Here is a 19,775-nt window from a genome sequence, read left to right as displayed (position 1 = left end):
CATAGGCTTTAGATAAAGGTAAGGACATGCTTCCTAAGCAAAATTCTATGGAAGCAGAAGCATTAACATAAAACTTTAAGCAAATAATGATTCAAACACACATCCAAAATGGAAATTCGGAAAACACAAAGCATGGGGATGCAGAAAGGATGGTAAAGGGATTTTATTTGCACAATAAGTGCACTAACTAAACAAGAAGCTTTACAATGAGCAAGCACCCACACATCAATTAAGTAGAGGACTAAGCAAAGGTCTATTGTAGATGAGGTGCCCAAGGGGTGGGAGATGATACGGTTTCAGGCCATCTACCTTACAAGATAATATATAGTTTGCCATATTTGTGCTAACCGACTACCTACAGAGCAAGTAACCAAGTTTTCATTCCCTTATGTACAAGTTGTAATCACCTTGCTATTTGGTACAACTAATCACAAGTACCATGGGAGCAAAAAGGTTTACTAAAGAATCCTACTTGATATGGATTCCTTAGTAAACCTTTTTGCTCCCATGGTACTTGATCAATTGTCATGGCCTACATTTTAAGGGATAGGAGCCTTTCTTTATCATGTACGTGGAATGTTGGATCTTGTGAGATAAAACCCCTAAAGAAGTAAAAGGAGATCATAGCTAACATACACTTGTGTTACAATGTATCCTAGGAGTTTCGTATTCCAAAAGGGGCAATTCTGATGCAATAAAATCCAAAGCTTTATCCGTACTAATTGTCACAGATGCTTTGATCAACCAAAGTCAATCCCATATTTGTCTTTGATGGTTGTAACAGTTTTAGAGTTAGTTGATATAGACCTGAGTGTAGATCCTTTACTCTCTATCCTCACCTTGTGTAAGGTCATTTAATAAAACATTAAGCTATATAGTCATAGGCTCTGAATACCTCAACTAGGTCTCCGCCAACAAAGACTTATACACTCCCAAATGCAAAAACGTGTATGAAAGCCATTTGTACCCACCTTTTCACATATACACAAGCTCTTGAATTGTTGTTTTTACTTACCTAAACCAAAATTTAAGATTTTTCCTCTTCCATTTCATGCATGGACAAGTCCAAATTCCATTACCATCACCATAAAAAGGCCTTCCAATTCCTGACGATTTCAACCTTTAGAACTGCAATGACCGCACATCTTAGAACAAGATTGCAAGATCGATGAAATGCACAAAATGTTGTAGCCATAAAAATACTATGAGAATTTGTCATGATTAAATCAAGAGCTGTGACATAGGTAACCACGTGCTTTGATACGCTCAAATGTTGGCATGTATTGACTATCAAAATGATGTGTATTAACAAACACAAGGGCGCAGACGTTCTGTTACACCGAATAGACATTTGACTACATTTAAGAATAAAAGGGAGAAGAGGTTTATTCTTGCTTCAATATACACTTGCATAAAGAATTTTAAAATCGGATGAGGATATGGCCATCTAATGTGCTTCCCAGATGTTGCTTAAGGAGAGAAATATATTGCTGAGAAAAATTTTGGCGTTCTGATCTTTCTTTGGTGGGAGGAGTACTTTCGTGTCAAATGCAAAAAAATGAGGCAACCTGTGAGAGCACTTGGAATGAACGTATGGCAAGAAAGACGGGAGAAAAGCAAGAGATGTCTAGTAATGTTATGAAGTCCAAGCTCTTGTACAGGACTGTCCTTGGACCAAAGTTGAGCGAGCTCAGATTGTGTATACGCAACGCTCCGTTAATATAATGTAGAAAGTTTGGTTCAGAGGCATCTCACTCTTAAATTGAATTGATTCTTCATCATCTGCTTTTCAATGCAGCGTTTTAATGGGTCCCGTGGATCATAATACAATGACGCTAATTCAATAAAACGGGAAACTTTACATGTACACATGAAGAGAGAGGATTCAGAAGAAGAAGAAGCGGCCCGACTTGAGAGCTTAGGTTTAAGAGGAGACAAGCTTTGGCAGGGGCAAGAAGCAGGCAGCTTTGAGAATTTTTCAAGCAGGTTGCAGATTGCAGAGATTGCCGTGGGTGGCTGTTTGGGCCGATAGAGCAGGGAGTCACGAGTGAGATTTCTATGCAGCCACCAAGCACTCAAACCTGAAGGAGCCCTTCCTAATTCAGGAGCTGAGTTCTTGAGGTCATCCTTGAGAGACATTAACGCTTTACAATGCTTCAGTACAAAGATCTGCATAAAGAAGAATGAGATGATGTAATGACTTCTTACCAGCAAAAGAGATACAATCTACCTCTGGCGTTTTGGAAGAAAACAATATACGAAAAAGAAAAAGGAGGAACCTTCAGTAAGCAGCAGCTCGAACGCGAGCAGAAAGCTCAGGCTTGGGAGAATCCAAGCGCTTGATAGCCAGGAAACAGGCCAGTTTGACAAGCTTGTGAGCAGGCTGGAGGGTGCTCAGCTTGCCATGGTCAGCTGCATGGGAGAGATCTTGAAGGAATTCGCGGGTGAGGTCGTCTTCCTCCACCGATACCAAGCAACTTTGGCTATGGCTGTCAGTATGACTATGGCATACCCCCTGCTTGTTGGCAGGTGCCAAGAATGCCCTCATTTGAGCTCTGATGTTACCAATGGCGCTGGGATTGTAGCCCTCTCTGCAAGCTTCCTCCTCCAACCCTTCCTCTGCAATCTCCAAAGCTCTCACCACATCCTTGGCTGGCTTGATAGCGTTGTTAACGAAGCTCAGCAGCTCCCCATAGGTGCCTTCATTCAATGGCTTGCTCCTGAAGGGGCCTTCTCGCTTGAAGAACCTCAAATAGTGCGCCTTCTCCTCGCCCATCAGCCCCTTTGCCACTGCCCCTATGTATTGTAGCATGTAAAAGGTCAGTCTGCTGTGAAGCTGCTCTAGCAGCTTGCATGCCGCTGCTCTCCTTGAGCTGTCAATGATCCTGCGCAGATGCAAATCGCAGTTGTATTCGCCCCACAGCTGAACGATCTTCTTCCTGTCTTTCCAAACCACCTCTGAGGATTGATCTTCGTCTGATTTGTCTTCTCCATTGATCGTTTGCTGGTGCTGCTCCTGCGTTTCAAGGCGTCTGGGTGGGGTGCGCTCTCTCTTGCAATCGCATTGCGCCCGTTTGTACCGGCTTTGGACAGGGTGGTTCTCGTCCTTCTTTCTGCCACCATCCCCCGCCGACTTGTCCTCTAGGAGCCAAACATCCTTGCTTGGGTTCATTTTTAAAGTTGCGATCGCAGTGTCCTCTTTGTCGCCTAGCTTTTGGCCTATTATTTGTACCCTCTCTCTCAGAGATTTGCCACTGACAAGGCCTTTCATTTCAAGCTGAAGGACGGACAATCTGCGGAGAAGCGAGCTTAGATTTCCATACTCCAGCATTTTTCGTTCCGTCGCGTACGATGGGCTGAAATGCCTGTGAGAAATGTCATCGTTCCCTTTTATGGGTACACTTGGAGTAACATCGACGTAGGTGCTTGGACACCCTGTTCGGCTAACCGTTCTACTCCGGGGAAAGTCAAGGAACGGGCTTTGGAATTTGACAGATCTTTGAGGGTTGCAAGCAGTAGCCGGGCAGCCGCAAATGTGACCTGCATTTTTGTAACAAGAACAAGAACCCACGCTGCATATATGGTGGGAAGTCGGACTCGGACTCCTACAGCGGCATTCGAAGGGGCAGGCGCTAGAGCACCTTGCGGGGGCAGGACAGTGACTGGACGTATGGTGCGAGCGATGCTCCCCCGTTCTGCTTCTCGGATACATCGGCTTAAACCATAACCGTTACAAAGAAGAAGAAGATCACAAAATCGGATCAGATCGCTTGCAGGAGAGACCTCGATAACTTCTGCAGAAGTCCCATTGCCACATGATCCGAAGACAACAGCAGCAAGACGAGATTGAAAGCCGAGACCCAGGCAACTTCAGATCTTGAATCCAAGAGAGGCAATTGCGTCTCAAGAAAAGCTTGAAAAGGCAGGCAGAAGGGGTCTTCAATCTCTCGATCGTGTCGACCATATCCACTATTTCACATCCAAGCTCTTAAGCGATCAAGGGCGACCTACTTCGATAGATTCTTTACGTCTTCTGCGACGCTACAGGAATCCGGAAGCATCTTGCAAGCGCCAAAAAACAGCACCGCTCCAATTCGGAAAAAGTCGAAGATTTCAGCAGAAAGGCGAGGGCGCAATTGGAAATCCGTGATTGTTGAATGGTATGGAGGTGGAAGTGGAGGAGGGGGAGAGAGAAGAAGCTGGTAGGGATGATGGGCATGAAACAAAGGTGTTGTTTTGGGGAAGGGGGGGGCATGCAGCGTGAGAAGGTGGTAGTAGTTTGTGCGCGCGGGGCGCACATAACGCCCTTCTCCTTATACTCCAATCTCACACGCATCTCTTTTCCTAGGAGGGCCTTCTCTATGTCAAGGTTTCATTCGCTTCCCCACTTTAGTGCTCTCTAGGAGTTTTTCACCCTAGCACACTATAGCGCACTCTCCGAAGTTTACTCTCTCTCTCTCTCTCTCTCTCTCTGTGTGGCTGGCCTAGCATCCTAAATACTTGGAAGCTGTTCTTCATTCACATGTTCCTACGCATCTCCCTCAGGCTCAGCCAGAGTATAAATCACATTCACGTGCTTACCTCTGCCTTTTTTCTTGTTCTTTGCAAGATATGTGCTAATTTCATACAACTTGCTATTCTTTTGTGCTTCAAAGCAGCGTGACATCTTATGTGCTATTTTCATGTGCTTTATGTGTTCAAAGCACAATCGTGAACTTTGGCTCATAGCCTAACATTTGTGTCTTAATGACGCATTATGCTTTGTAGCTTGTAAAGTGTTGACATTACTAAGACAGAAAATCATGCGTCACAATGTGCTTTGAAGGATAGCAACATGGGGGTTCACTATATAGAAAAGTTAAACCATCACATGCATTCAAGATGTATATTACATATCCCTTATCTATGAATATTAAGTTGAAATAGTGACCCCTTTTTCTATACAAACTTATATCTTTGCTTGAAAATCCGTTAAAAAAACCCTTTATGTAATTATATTTCTGTAAGTTTACATCCAAAAAAGGAATTTTAATAGTTCCTTCCTTTGAACTCACGTAATAGTCACATTTTATTTAGTGAACCCTCAGGGACAGCAATGTGCTTCATGCTATATTGCACATTCATTTAATTATTCCATTAAATTGTTCCAACACATTCATTATTATGCTATATAGATTGTTCCAACACAAACAACAAACTATTCCAACACATTCATTATTATGCTATACAGATTGTTCCAACACAAACAACAAACTATTCCACCACTGTCTTGCTCTCTTACTGACAAATGAACCAGAGACTATTCTACCATTTTCCTAACTTGGCTTTTGGTAGAGTCGGACTTATCATGGAATATGAGAGGTATTAACTTTCACTTTTTGTTCAAACTTGCTAGACATGTGACACAAGCAGTGTACACTCACCTCTTGAGAGCATTCTGCTCGAGCAAGTTCTCTTCCCCCTTTTTGTTCACTCTTCGAGGTAGAGGAATCTGTGTAAGCGATTCAATCAACCATTTAGACATTTCATATGTGTGAGCAGTTTGTTGGACATCATACATAAATAGTTTTGCAAAATATATGATTTTGCTTTTCAATACAAAGATCATGTGGGCCTCATGTGTCTTAGAAGCTAGGTAGTGCATATTGGAATCATTGTCCATAGTCTCCATCAAAAGCTAATTAATGGAATTTACTAGATGTGAAATGATGATTGTTGTTGGAACTTCGACCATTAGATGATAATGATGTTCATCATGGTTTTTTGTAGTACAAACCACCAACATAGCAAAAGCCTCGCTTACACTCTCCACTCACCTTTTGTTTTTCACTATGTGAGTGGTGATTTGCCTTATCTGAGTGCCTTTCAAAATGTAAAATTATACACTCATAGGAACTTCGGCTATTACCTTCACTCTACAAATGACTAAGGAAGTCTTCGTGGCCTATGGGTACATCATCCTCTACTAGATTCAATAGTACTTGATTCCATTTCATCGCATAGTTCTTGTTTATATAGCTTTGGCATGCATTGTACATACAAGCATCAAAAAATCAAGTTAATTTCCTTGTTTTGATTTGAGTTGGAAAATTGTCAATGTAGCCACATATGTTGTGAATTGATCGAGAGCTGGGTAACGTGCATGATTGTACTATTTGAACATGTCTGCCTTGCTAATTTTTATATCCGAATAGAATCTTTGGATATGTTTTCCTTTTTCTTGTTGAAGGTAGTGCTTGAAGCACTAGTGACTGTATCCCTAAGAAAATCAACAACATTAAAGTCCTTTTTTAGTGCAACACCATCGTCCTTGAGCTATTCGTTGTGCTCTTTTATGACTGCAGCTGCACCATCATGATCACCTTTTCCATGTCCAAAGGCAAAAAGGTTTCATGTGATCTTTGTGGTTATGAGGGCATAGAACCTTCCAAAAAAGTAAATGGCCTAGTATACTTGAATTGGCCCGCATACCCATTTGATTGTACCCAATGCTTTTAATGTTTAAACTACATGCCTTGGTCTTTCAAGAAGGCCTAGTAGGCAATGTTGCACAAAGAGTGTTTCATGATTCTTGTCATCCAAAATGTGGAATTGCATATTCTTTATTAATGAGTTGTCATTTTGTTTGTGGCGATAAGTGATATGTACCAAGATAGTGCATGCATTATTCTATCTGTCAATGCATTGACTAGACCTGATTCTGCTCTTTGAAGGTAACTTTTAGCAAGGTCAACGATTGATACCATAAGACCTTTTTAGAAAATTTGTCAAATGCTCCTTGAACTGATTAGCCTAACATTTGTAAATAAAAGTGGGTGACGAATCCCGGGGGGGTCACTAAGAAAAATGTAAGATATCACGTGTGATCAATAGAAGGGGCTATATATTTTTATGGAGTTATAGAAAATATACATACATAAGGGGTTTCTTAATTCAAAATGTGAAAATTTTCATTCATAAGGGATACTTTAATAATCTCAATATTTACAGAAGGGGTATATATAGGTTAGAAAAATGCATAGGTGGGGGGTTCTTTTAATACCCCTTTATCGCACGTGCTATATGGGGTTTTAGCATAGTGCCCCCCCTAGGTGATAAATCTTGTTGTGTCGTGCTTTACCATAGTCCACAACTTCCACTTGTTTCTAAGATTAAATCTTTTTCTTCTTCTCTTTTCCTATATTGGTGATACCCACAACAATATCCTGAAAAAATTTCACATTGAGAATTCTCAAGTTTGCAAGTTGCAACTTCCAGTGGGCATCGGGCATCTTAGACCTTCTCTAATGGCATGGCATTCTACATTGCTAAGAAAGTGTGTCGAAAGCACATTGTCTCAGACTATGCTAATCTCTTCACTGAAGCATGCCAAGACCCTTTTATATAAATGTCAAATAGCTAAATACATAATTGATGATCTTCCATGAAGGAAGAGGTTACCATTAAACATACCTTCTATTTCAATATATTTAATCTATTGCTTATATCCTGATACAATATAGGCCATAAATCTTGTCATGGCGTGGCCTCTTTCCTAGGGATCATTTGACAAGTCTTAATCTTTTCATCCCTTTAAGATCAATGTCATGCTTCATAGCTCTGCATTAAGATTCATTAGATTAATTCCTTTCTCCAAGGTACACCTACCAAGCAAGTCAAGCTCTAGCATTTCTCCAATTAATAATGTTCCAAATTAGTAGTAAAAAGCATGTAGAACGTATATTTAATTCATTATTTGATGCATTTCATCTTCTTGAGCTTGTCTTAGTAGTAAAAAGAATATAATACTTATAGTTGATTCCTAGATTGATGCATTTTTTGTAATCTTATTGAGCTTGTCTTTGTGCAAAGACTTATTTGTGTTTACGAATTAGGGTAATATCTCCTTTCTTCTTTTCACATGCATTGCTCAAAGCTCGAAGCAACCAACTTGGAACCCCTGGTCTTAGGTTGATGAGACCCAAATCTAGCAAGATCACAAGATCTTGTTTAGATATCTCTCAAATCCACAAATCCAGAGGTATGGCTTTATGTTCCAAGTGGATCCTAACCTAGTGACCATGCACACATGAATCAATAGCTTCCTACAAACATATCATTTCTAAAAAAAAGATATCCTCACCTAGTGACCATGCACACATGATTGAGTAGTTTCCTATGATCACATACTTTCCTAAAAAAGGCCACCATCTTGTACACACATCATGAACCTATGATTCATCTTGTGCCCCCTTTTGTTTCACTAGCAAGTTCAACTAATCACTAACCCTCTCTTTCTTAGGGAAACGAATCAAGCTTTCCCATTGCCATTGTGTGATCAAAACATCACAAGAAGATGGTTCTTCACTACATATTCATTGTCATCAAAGAGAAAACATATACCCATTAGGAGTTAGAATCAAACCAACCCATTATTGCTCCATAAAGGTAGTTTGATTTATTGAATCTCAAATATACTTTCCTCTTTACTCCATGCATTATGGGAAGCCAACCAAAATTGGAATCCCATGCAATCAAATTGCTTTACTACCAACTACATTACCTAGGATTACTATCATCATTTGGCTAATTCTATTATATTGTGGGAAGAGAGGAACTACTTAAAATCTCCATCGGAAGATATCATCGTGTATCTTTTCATGGAATTTCATAATCAAATCTAAACGTAGTTTTTGACTTCATGGCCCTTGGCCATGTCTTTTTAGATCTAAGACAATAATGCAATTCTATTCTAGTACATATTTATTGACATCCCAAACATATGGAATTTGGATCTAGTAGTGGTATACATTCCCAAGTACTCCAATGTAGTTAGTTCATACATCAGTTAGAACTTAGTGTAGAGTAGAAACATACAAGAGCATTTGCACTAAAATATTACGGCACACCTGATTAACTAATCCTTTGCTTATAAGTTCTCTACTTGTATGCAATCCTCACATAATACAAGCATTCTATGTTGTTCTCTTACTCTTCTACATGTAAAAAAGAAAACAATCTTAAGGAATTTGGGAGCTTTCAAATAGTTTGGGAAATGTCAAAATGGTTAAGACTTGGCGACATGGTCAAATATTAATCCCTTACTTCAAAGTGGAATCTGCACTAAACACTATAGTTAGGCAATCACCCAAGTCCCACTTTTAAAGAGATGCCAAATTTAGTTAGTTCATATGTTAAAGATATCTAAGTTCATTTGGAAAAAACTCAAATCCTTATGTCATCATACTTTGAGTCAAGTGAATGTGCATTGCTAGATGTTGAATCTGCAACTCCATGAAAATAAGACTATCATTGACTTTCTTGATAAATGTCACAAGTGAATCTTGATTGAATAATCGTTATGAGACTCACCATTCAACCCCTTCAACAAGTAACAATTTAAGTATTGGCCCTTCCCCCCTCATGGCGCCCATTTATAATGACACAGTCAAGCCTAGCATAGTTAAACTTACCATCCTTGATTGGAAAGATAGTGCATGATGCACAACCACAATGGAGAGAACAACTAGACCAATCCTTTGGCATTGTTTATCAATGCCAAGTAAGGTAAGAATGCGGCAGTTTCAAAAATTTTAAAACAAGAACTCATCAAAGGGTTCCCACCTCAAATAAATGCAGGGACCACCCATGCTTCCTATGCCATCCCAACCCCCATGAAATGAACTATTTAACGATTTTATGATAGGAAAAAGTGGAATAAGGTCACGTGCGAGACCCCAAAGACATCATTCTATAAAGTTTAGTGTTGCTTCTTCACATCTCCGTCTAAACAATTACTATCTCCCTGCAAACGGTTGCAAGATATGACTTCTCAGAAATCATGGTTCATAAGCTCCAAGAAATTCCCTCATCCAATCAAAATATTCTTGGGAATCTAGCAATTGACTTCAAGCAATTGGCTCTGGTGCAATATCTATATATTTATACAATGGTAAGCAGATAAAAGCTAAGGATGTGTACATGTTCTTGGCCTCCACAAGAACGTTATTTCTTCCTTTGTGCAGCAATAAGAGAGTCAAGCGTTGACCTCTTTAAGGACCACTATGTGCTCCAATTGTGCAACAACAAGAGGGTCCAACATTGAACTATTTAAGGAAATTGAAGCCTAAAGTTTCCATCAATTGTCTATAGGTAAGGCAACTAGATGCCCTATCGGAATTGGCCTTCCCAATGCGCAAGCAGCAACAACCTTAACACAAATCTCTCAGGTTGAGGTGTGACAAATGCCTTGGCCACCTCCACTATGGTACTCTTTAGAGGTTATGAAGTTTCAAACTAGTTGACATACTACGAAGAACACCTAGCATGAGAGATCACTCTATTAGCAATGTGCTCTTGGCAAGCAACATAGGCCCACCTTCTTCAAAATGAAGAGCTCTTACACCTCAAGCTTTCTTCAACTATGGTACTTATGAAAAATTTGTGCAATTTCAAATTAGTTGATGGAACACCTAGAGCTCCACATTGTTCTCTTAGCAAGAAACATAGGCTCACCTTTAACAAAATGAAGGGAGCCTGCTCCTTGGGCCTTTTCCATTCATCCATTCAGACATCTTTGTCTTGATGTAGATACATTCTCTTGGTGGAGTGCCCTACTTCATCACCTTCATAGTGGATAGGAAACTTAGCCATAGCTTCACCACCTTTTCCTTTTTGTCTTTGTAGACTATGCTCATGTCCATGACAAATTCCACTAGAAATTGAATCCAAAATCCCAAGGTGCATGTGTTGAGAGTTGTGGTGCCATGAGCACATGTAGAGCAAAGGCATGAGTAAAGGGCAAGCTGCCACATGGCATGGAGGAGATATCCCACATGTGAGCAAGCATATGGATATAAGTACCCTCACCTATAAAAGGGATGTTTATTTGAAGTAATATCAATCAAGCACTTTGCACTATCTCAAGATTCTCTTTATGAGTCCAAGCTAATCTATCTTGGAACCTAATTGACTTGAGGTACATGTCATGAGCACTCTCTTCATCATGTCTCCACATAGGTTCCATCCACCTTAGAGTGCTCCATAGATCTTGAGGCAAGCATGTTTTGTCATGGTATCAGAGCTTAGGTCTAGTCTCCTAGATTAGTTGTAGGCATGTCTTAGGAGCTCATGTTTTTCTCCTAGGTTAGTTTTAGTTTTAGATTGAGAACAAATTTCTGTCCCTTGAGAGAGAAATTTTCTGTCCATCCATTTCATGAGAGATTCATTGTGAGCTTGAGTGTTTCTAATTTTGTGAGAGCAAGAGAGTCCCTTGAGTATTTTCTTTGTGAGGATTCATGTGAGAGAGATTTCTTCTAATGAAAGAAAGAAATATCATTGAGAGCTTTCAACCTTGCTATCAGCCACTAAATCCATCAACTCCATGGTAGAGCCAAGCCTCGATAGCCGGCACTCCATGAAACTCCAACTCTCTCATTCAACAGCCTCTTCAACAACATACGGGCTCCCACAACTCTAAAAGAGCGACTCCATTTGCAAGGCTCACAGATGTGCAGCTCTTGAGGTCTCGGTGCCCTCCTTGTGCCAGCCAACGGATCTCTTGGCTCCTCAAGCGAACAGCGTGCTCTAGCTCTAGTCGATTCCATCAAGGATGCTGTAGACACTCGGAGCTACCAGCTGCTCCTATAACACATAGACTACGTCTCCATCGACAAGTCCATCAGCTAGCCCATCATATCTCTGCAAGCTGTCTCAAGAAGCTAGGCACAAGTACTTCCTCTACAGCCAGCATGGGGCATCAAACTTGGCTCAAAGTCCTCGACTCCATCAGTATTAGCCAACGGACTCTCCACGACCTTCAATGGTGGGCGACAGCTCAAGGAGAGGTGCGAGCTATGACCCAACAAGTCTATACAGCTATGAGAAATTAAAAACGAAAGCAACAACCATCCTCTACAAACGATCTACAAGGCCTACATCACCCACAGCCCCAAAGAAGCTTCGCTCCACCAACCAAACAATGAACTGTAGCAAACAGACGCCTCAGCCATGACCGCTCAATGGCTCTACAATGAAGACTCTAACCAAACAAATGTGGCAGAAGCTTCAGTGCTCCTGCAAGCAAACCGCATCACCATTGCTCCTCGACATTGGATCGCCTCAGAAATCCACAAAGTCTTCCTAAGGTTTCCCACAAAATGCCACGTGGCATATAAGAATTGACTAGTTTTATTGAAAGCACCCAAGGTTCAATTTATGGTTAGGCTGAATCGCATGGTTTAGTGGGGCCATGGTTAAGTTAATCTAGACTTGGGTTAGAAGGTTGCCACATGGCAGATAAGGCTTAATTAGGTTCTGCTTAATTTAACCCACCATGGTTAGAGTTAGGGTTAATTATGCCACATCAGCATGCACAATCAATAGTGCTTTCTAAGAACATAGTCCCTGCCAAACACAGTTTGGAGTGCAGCATATGAACAGCCTCTGCCACATCATCAAAGAACCTCTTCTTCATAGAAACTTTGACAAGCCATAACTTCCAATCCAGGAAGAATTTGGCCATGCTCCAAAAAGCAAAAGTGATTGTCTTTTCAAGCTCTACACACTTCTTGAGTTAGAATCATTGTATGCAATTAGACATTGCTAATATTGAAAGAAATCGATTGGTAAGACCTTTGCAACAAATGACAAATTAAAGCATGAATGCACACATCATTGTCATAAGCAAGCTGAAAGCACAAGTGCATGAGATGACCATAGCACAGAGCATGGCATCCATACATAAAGCATCAAGGCACATGGAAGAACAAAGCATCATGCATGAAGCTACACAAGGAAGAAGATTGCAGATTGAAGAACTAGTAGGTCAACTACACAACATCGTCATCAAGCCATGAGCCAAAAGGTGACATCAATGGAATGTATTGAGAAAAAAAAACCTTGCCAACCTTGCCTATATTTTGTAAATCAAACCTGACCACTGGAGAGTAGCTATGTAAGCACTCAGGGGAGGATTTGATCTTGTAACTCACATATGACCACCTTGCAGTAGCCAAAGGATCATGGCACCAAGGGGAGGTGTTGAGAGTTGTGGTGCCATGAGCACATGTAGAGCAAAGGTATGAGTAAAGGGCAAGCTGCCACATGGCATGGAGGAGATATCCCACATGTGAGCAAGCATATGGATGTAAGTACGCTCACCTATAAAAGGGAGGTTCATTTGAAGTAATATCAATCAAGCACTTTGCACTATCTCAAGATTCTCTTTATGAGTCCAAGCTAATCTATCTTGGAACCTAATTGACTTGAGGTACATGTCATGAGCACTCTCTTCATCATGTCTCCACATAGGTTCCATCCACCTTAGAGTGCTCCATAGATCCTGAGGCATGCATGTTTTGTCAGCATGCTCATTCGGTACGAACATCCACATGGCATGAAGTGAAGGCACATGTGCTACTTGTAGAATTGCAAGTACTGCACATTCTACAACATCATCTTTTGAGAATAATGAGCACCTAGAGCCACATTTGATAATGGGATTAACCCACACATGGTAATCACCATAAAAAATGACAAGGTCAAGACACCCAATGCAAGACTACATAATTAGGACCACCTGCCACCCACCACAACTCTAATATTTCCCCAACCACTAGTCACACCAATTCCCCCCATGACTCACCTACATGCTCATGCTCAGGAGTGGTATGTAGTATGTGCTTCATGTAGTCTTCAATCAATACTATGCACTTAACAACCCAACCTTGATGAAACTTTGCATGTGGAGATCATGGATGATGAGCCCTTACAAGGTGCCCTCATAGATCTTCAAATTGCAGTCTCCTCTCCGAGTACTTCACCACCTCATTATCCATGAGTGCACGTTGATGATGTGCTTCACATGAAAATATCATGGTTTACTTACTTTTTTGAAGTGTGATTGTCATTGGAGTTTGAGATGACACATTTAAGGCCACAACCAAGTACCTTTTTTGCATTACAGTCTTGAGAGATTCAAATAATGTAGTGATCATGTCCTTTTAGCAAAGATATGTCTTACATATGTTTTGATGCTTCAATATGTAGACTGCATACCCAATAGTGACCCCAATAGAGATAGGAATTGGGCTAAATGTCCTCATGTCTCCTTGCACACACACTCATTGAGATTAGACTAACAACATACAATATTGCCAAGTGGTAGGATGTATCCATTATTTGGTCGTGTTGGTTCATCATAAAGCATATATATCATTGTCCGCAGTATACTTAGGAGCTCGGTGTTACATATAAGACACACGATACACCCATACTTATTGAATGTGGTGATGCCAATTGGGGTGGATTCCTATCACCTAGATTAATGCAAGTACACTAAAGTATATAATTTTCAAGTTGCCACTAACCCACCATGTCTAGTACAATAAACATCAAGCAACTTGCCAGGTCTTCTACCAAAGTAGAATACATATCCATGTCAACCCATGTGTCTTATGGTATATGAGCTTGGGGCATACTTGGTGAACTAGGTTTCCCATTGAAGATCCCATTTACACTTACTGTGATAACAGTACTATGATAATAGTTACTGTGATAACATAGAAGGTCCCACTTACACATCGAAGGTCCCACTTACACTTGCTGTGATAACAAGTCAAGCATTGCCGATGCCAAAAATGAAGCAAATAATGAGTGCACCAAATACATCAATCTAAAGTACCACTACATCAAACATCAATGATAATTTGTAGTGGAGTACATTCATTCTGAAGACATGATATAGATGTTCTCATTAAGTCTTTACCCAAAGTAGTTCATTAGGAATGCTACATTAATCTTGGCCTTCCTCATAAACACTAAACCTTTAAGTTATATAAATGATCTCGGACTTAAGTGGGGGTGTTCAAATAAATTAACTTCAATGTAGTTAGTTCATTTTCATACTCAATGTAGCATAAAATGGCATGCATATAAAAATATATGGCATGCTTGAATAATGATAACTACTTGTATGCAATTCTTACATAATATAAGCATTCTACTTCTTCTCTTACTCTTCTATGTGCAGGTTCTCCCTCCCTCCCTCCCTCCCTCCCTCCCTCTCTCTCTCTCTCTCTCTCTCTCTCTCTCTCTCTCTCTCTCTCTCTCTCCTTCCCTCCCTCCCTCCCTCCCTCCTCCCCCCCTCCCCTTCTCCCCCCCCTCCCCTCCCCCCTCCTCCCCTCCCCCCCCAATCCACCCCCCCTCTCTCTCCCCCCCCACACACACACACACATGCACGCATGCACGCACACATGCACATGCACATGCACATGCGCGCGCGCACACACACACACACACACACACACACACACACACACACACACACACACACACACACACACACACGCACGCACGCACACACACACACACACATTTATCAAACATTAGCTTGATTCCAAAAACCTTTCAAAAACTTTAATTGAATTGCATTGAGACTTTCTCCATAAGTGTCACATTGCAATGTCTAATAATTTGAATTTGCTTTAGTATTGACCCATGGATACTCAAGAGCTTTGATCTTCATTCAAGCATCATGTTTAAGATCTTGACCTCTTTTAGTTGATTAGATAATTGTATGTTTTGTTTGACTTGTCTCAAGTGAAAAAAATCTTTGCCAATTCTATGACAAATCTCAAGTAGATTTGTTCATCACATCCCAAGGTCTATGCTTGACTGTTGAGGCTTTGATGTGCATGAAATCTTTAAGGCATAGTGTCAGGTAGTCACATACCACCTCATTAAGGTTTTTATTATTGTTTTAATACTTGATGGGTCCACAAGAGCATCATGACTTCAACTTGGATTGCAACAACTAAAATTGTTGCCTCTCAAACAAGTCCTTGACTTAAAAGTACCATTGATTCATAAGCTTCATGCTCTTACATGTAAAAGAGTCAACTTTTGGGTGTTTTAGGGAATATTAAGCTTATATAATCATGTGAAGTTCATGAATGATGTGATTGCTGGGAGTTTTTGGTTGGAAGAAGATGAATTTGTAGTTGTTGACTTATATGTGCCATCTCTTATTCACAAGCAAAGCCTAGCATTTGCAATTTGAGGTGATCATGTAAGGATCAACAAGATAGCAGATAGTAGCATGAATCTCCATCCCTTTGTATCATGAAAGAGAGTGTGAGCTCACGATTCTCCTTCATAAAATTAGACTAAAAGATTTGTAATCAAGAAACTCAAAATAGAGAATAAGAATTTATTTCTCTAATAGTGGTAAAGAAAAAAAGAAGAAAGGTATTCCTCGATTTTTTTCTTCTTCAAGCCAATATTGTCTATGAAATCATTTCGTCCCTCCCTGGTGTGTTTTCCATAGGAAAAGGACCACTATTATGATGTCACTTGTAATGAAAAGATAAAAGCATTAAAACACATTAATGACACTACATTGGCCCTCTCATGGGGAATATTGCCCATGTCTATTCAACTTCAAAGCATCTAGGTAGGGATAATGACAAAGCCAAAAGAGCAGGCAAGAAATAGCTTACAAATGGAGATGGTGGAAATGGATGTGCAATAACAGACCTCAAACTTGCATCCCTACACCAAGCTTTTCATTCTATAAACCTTGAAAAAATATCCCAATTGTTGAAATAGGTTTCTTAATTGACTTAAATAACACATAGAACACATTTTCATCAACTAAATAGTGCTGGAAATGTGTGTGTGTGTGCACGTGCCTGCATGCATGCATGCGTGTGTGTGTGCATGCTTGCATGTGTACATAGATTTTTAAAAATCTAGATATCAATCAAAATAATACTGCTGATATAAATACCCCTTTGTACTCATCCATTTTTGTGAAATTTGTCATATTGAAGGAGAGATACTAACTTGCCACCATACATGTTATGTTGGGAATGAAGGGTTAGAGTGCCTCTCCCCAGTTGTTATCTCACAATTAAATATATCACTAACAATTTTTGGTCCAGTGTAAATCTATCTGGTTTTGTCTTGTCATGTAACTTGATTTTGCAATGAAATACTACTAGGTATGCCCAATTCTTTGCATCATTGAGTGTACCTTGTCCAGTGCCATTGTGTTGATTAGTTTGATGTAGAAGTTGTTGATGAGTGTAATGTCGTTCGCTAGATACGATGTATTTTCCAATATGACAACTCATCTCTTGTATAGTAAGTGTTTGAATGTCCAATATGTTACTTTCTCATGTTTAATCATGGCTAAGGACTATAATCAATCACTTTTTGTTGATCAGAAGCAGTAAACCATACTTACATACCATAGAGCGTAACTCTAAATTCTATAAATAAAATAATACATAAAAATAAAAATAAGTGTGTGTGTGTGTGTGTGTGTGTGTGGGTGTGGGTGTGTGCATGTGCATGCATGCCTATGTGTGTACATAGACGTCTAAAAATCTAGATATCAATCAAGACATTATTGCTTATATAAATAGCCCATTGTACTCATGAAATTTGTCATATTAATTGAAGGAGAGATACTAACTTACCACCATCCAACATAACATTATGTTAGAATAATACATGTTATGTTGGGAAGGAAGGTTTAGAGTGGCTCTCCCCAGTTGTTATCCATGTCAAAATTAGGTATAGCATTAACAATTTTTTTGTCATGTAAATTTGTTTGGTTTTGATCTTGTCATGTAATTTGAATTTGCAATGAAATACTACTAGGAATGCCTAATTCTTTGCGTGATAGAGTGTACCTTGTCCAGTGCCATTTTGTTGTGTTTAGTTTGATGTAGAAGTTGTTGATGAGTGTAATGTTGTTCGCTAGATACAATATATTTTCCAATATGACAATTTGTCTCTTATATAGTAAGTGTTTGAATGTCTAATATGTTACTTGATCATGTTTAATCATGGCTAAGGACTACAATCAATCACTTTTTGTTGATCAGAACTAGCAAACTATACTTATGTACCATAGAGTGTAACTCTCAATTCTGTGAATAAAACCACATATTAAAATAAAAATAAATGTGTGTGTGTGCATGCGTGCATCAGTGCATGTGTGCATGCATGCGTGCCTACACGTGTACATAGATTTCCCAAAATCTAGATATCAAATAATACTGTTGATATAAATACCCCACTATACTCATCCACCTTTGTGAAATTTGTCATATTAATTAAAGGAGAGATAATAACTTGCCACCATCCAAAATAACATTATGTTAGAACAATACATGTTATGTTGGGAAGGAAGGTTTAGAGTGCCTCTCCCTGCTTATTATCCATGTCACAATTAAGTATAGCATTAACAATTTTTTGTCTAGTGTAAATTAGCTGGGTTTTTGTTTTGTCATGTAATTTGAGTTTGCAATGAAATACTAGGTATGTGGAATTATTTGCTCGAGGGGGTCACTATGCATAAACCCTCTATATCACATGCATTTAAGGCCTATATTTAAAATCCCTTATATGTAAATTTTTCATTAATAAAATGTACCCCTTTTCTATACAAATCTGTAAATTTTTTCCAAAGCTATTTAAAATAGTCCCTTATGTATATTTATTTATGTAAATTTTAGAAATAAAAAATATCCTTCTGTTGAACTCACGTGATAGGGTTACATATGATGAGTGACCCCCCCGAGATTCTTTGCATCATTGAGTGTACCTTGTCCAATGCCAATTCATTGTTTAGTTTGATGTAGAAGTTGTTGATGAGTGTAATTTTGTTCTCTAGATACGATGTTATTTCCAATAATGACAACTTGTCTCTTGTATAGTAAGTGTTTGAATGTCCAATATGTTACTTGCTCATGTTTAATCATGGCTAAGGACTATAATCAACCACTTTTTGCTGATCAAAAGTAGCAAATTGTACTTACATACCATAGAGCATAACTCTAAATTCTATAAATAAAACCACATATAAAAACAAAAAAGTGTGTGTGTGCACGTGTGTGCTTAAATGAATTGTTCTAACTTTCATTTGGTTGTGATGGTGTCAGGTGAGTTGGCATACCTCCATCAGATTGGCATTATTAAATCTTTGGCATGATTAGATGGACATAAAATACAATGTTGGCAACTTCGAGTAGAACTTTGTGATGGATTATCTCCATCTATTGTAATATTGGGAATGAATTATTTGTTAGAGATTACTCTTGACTCTTTTTGTATGTTAGACATTTTGTTAATATGAACGAGAGAATTATGATGATTCCCACTGCGATACTCTATCTGAAGGCATTTGTTTGCATTTGGGTTACTTAAACATGGAAGATTGGTCCAGTAGTGTAGTAGACTAGATTTTTTAATAGGAAACACACAAACACTAGAATGCCCATTGCAAGATAAGAAAAATCTTGCCTTTAATGAGTATACTTGATTTGATTGTTTAAAATTTAGGCCTTGCACAAGGACCATAAGACCAGCTCCTTCCCTCGGTTGCTAGGCTATGATGCTTGGATTGGCATCAAGCTTTTGGATGGGAACATTGCTCGTGCTATGTGCAGTTTACAAGGGTATCCATATCCTTTTTAGATATTTGATTTTTGAGAAAAGTCTCCATTAACTTGGGATAATCTGTTTGTATACTCAAAGTTTTATGTCTATTATTATGGATGTTATTTGGATACTTTGTACTGGTAACCTCGACAAGCCAGTTAGGGTACTTTCACTTAATACATTCTATGGATGTTCTCAACCAACTCATTTGAGGACTCTTCCTAGATTATGGAAGCATGGCTACCCTCCACTGACTGGTGGATGAGGGTTGATACTTCTACTTGTCAATTATTGATTCAAATCCACTACATGAGTAATGGGTATGATGATGACCCATATAAGAA

The 19,775-nt window shown here is 39.3% G+C and overlaps 1 protein-coding gene across 1 annotated transcript; it reads right to left on the bottom strand.

The window, feature by feature from the left end:
- Positions 1–2,099: 2,099 nt before the first annotated feature.
- LOC147895704 (uncharacterized) lies at positions 2,100–3,712 on the bottom strand. The gene is made up of 2 exons (XM_087382823.1): positions 2,280–3,712; positions 2,100–2,169 (listed from the first exon to the last, which is right to left on the bottom strand). Exon 1 carries the CDS (start codon positions 3,710–3,712, stop codon positions 2,282–2,284), a length of 1,431 nt encoding a protein of 476 aa, XP_087238949.1. The 3' UTR covers positions 2,100–2,169; positions 2,280–2,281.
- Positions 3,713–19,775: the final 16,063 nt, after the last annotated feature.

The sequence above is a fragment of the Dipteris shenzhenensis genome, chromosome 12 (assembly GCF_047967505.1).
Source record: "Dipteris shenzhenensis isolate YYH24624 ecotype China chromosome 12, Dip_SZ_1.0, whole genome shotgun sequence".
Classification (NCBI taxonomy): domain Eukaryota; kingdom Viridiplantae; phylum Streptophyta; class Polypodiopsida; order Gleicheniales; family Dipteridaceae; genus Dipteris; species Dipteris shenzhenensis.
Note: the sequence above shows the minus strand (reverse complement) of the source record. Positions and strands in the feature narration are given on the sequence as shown.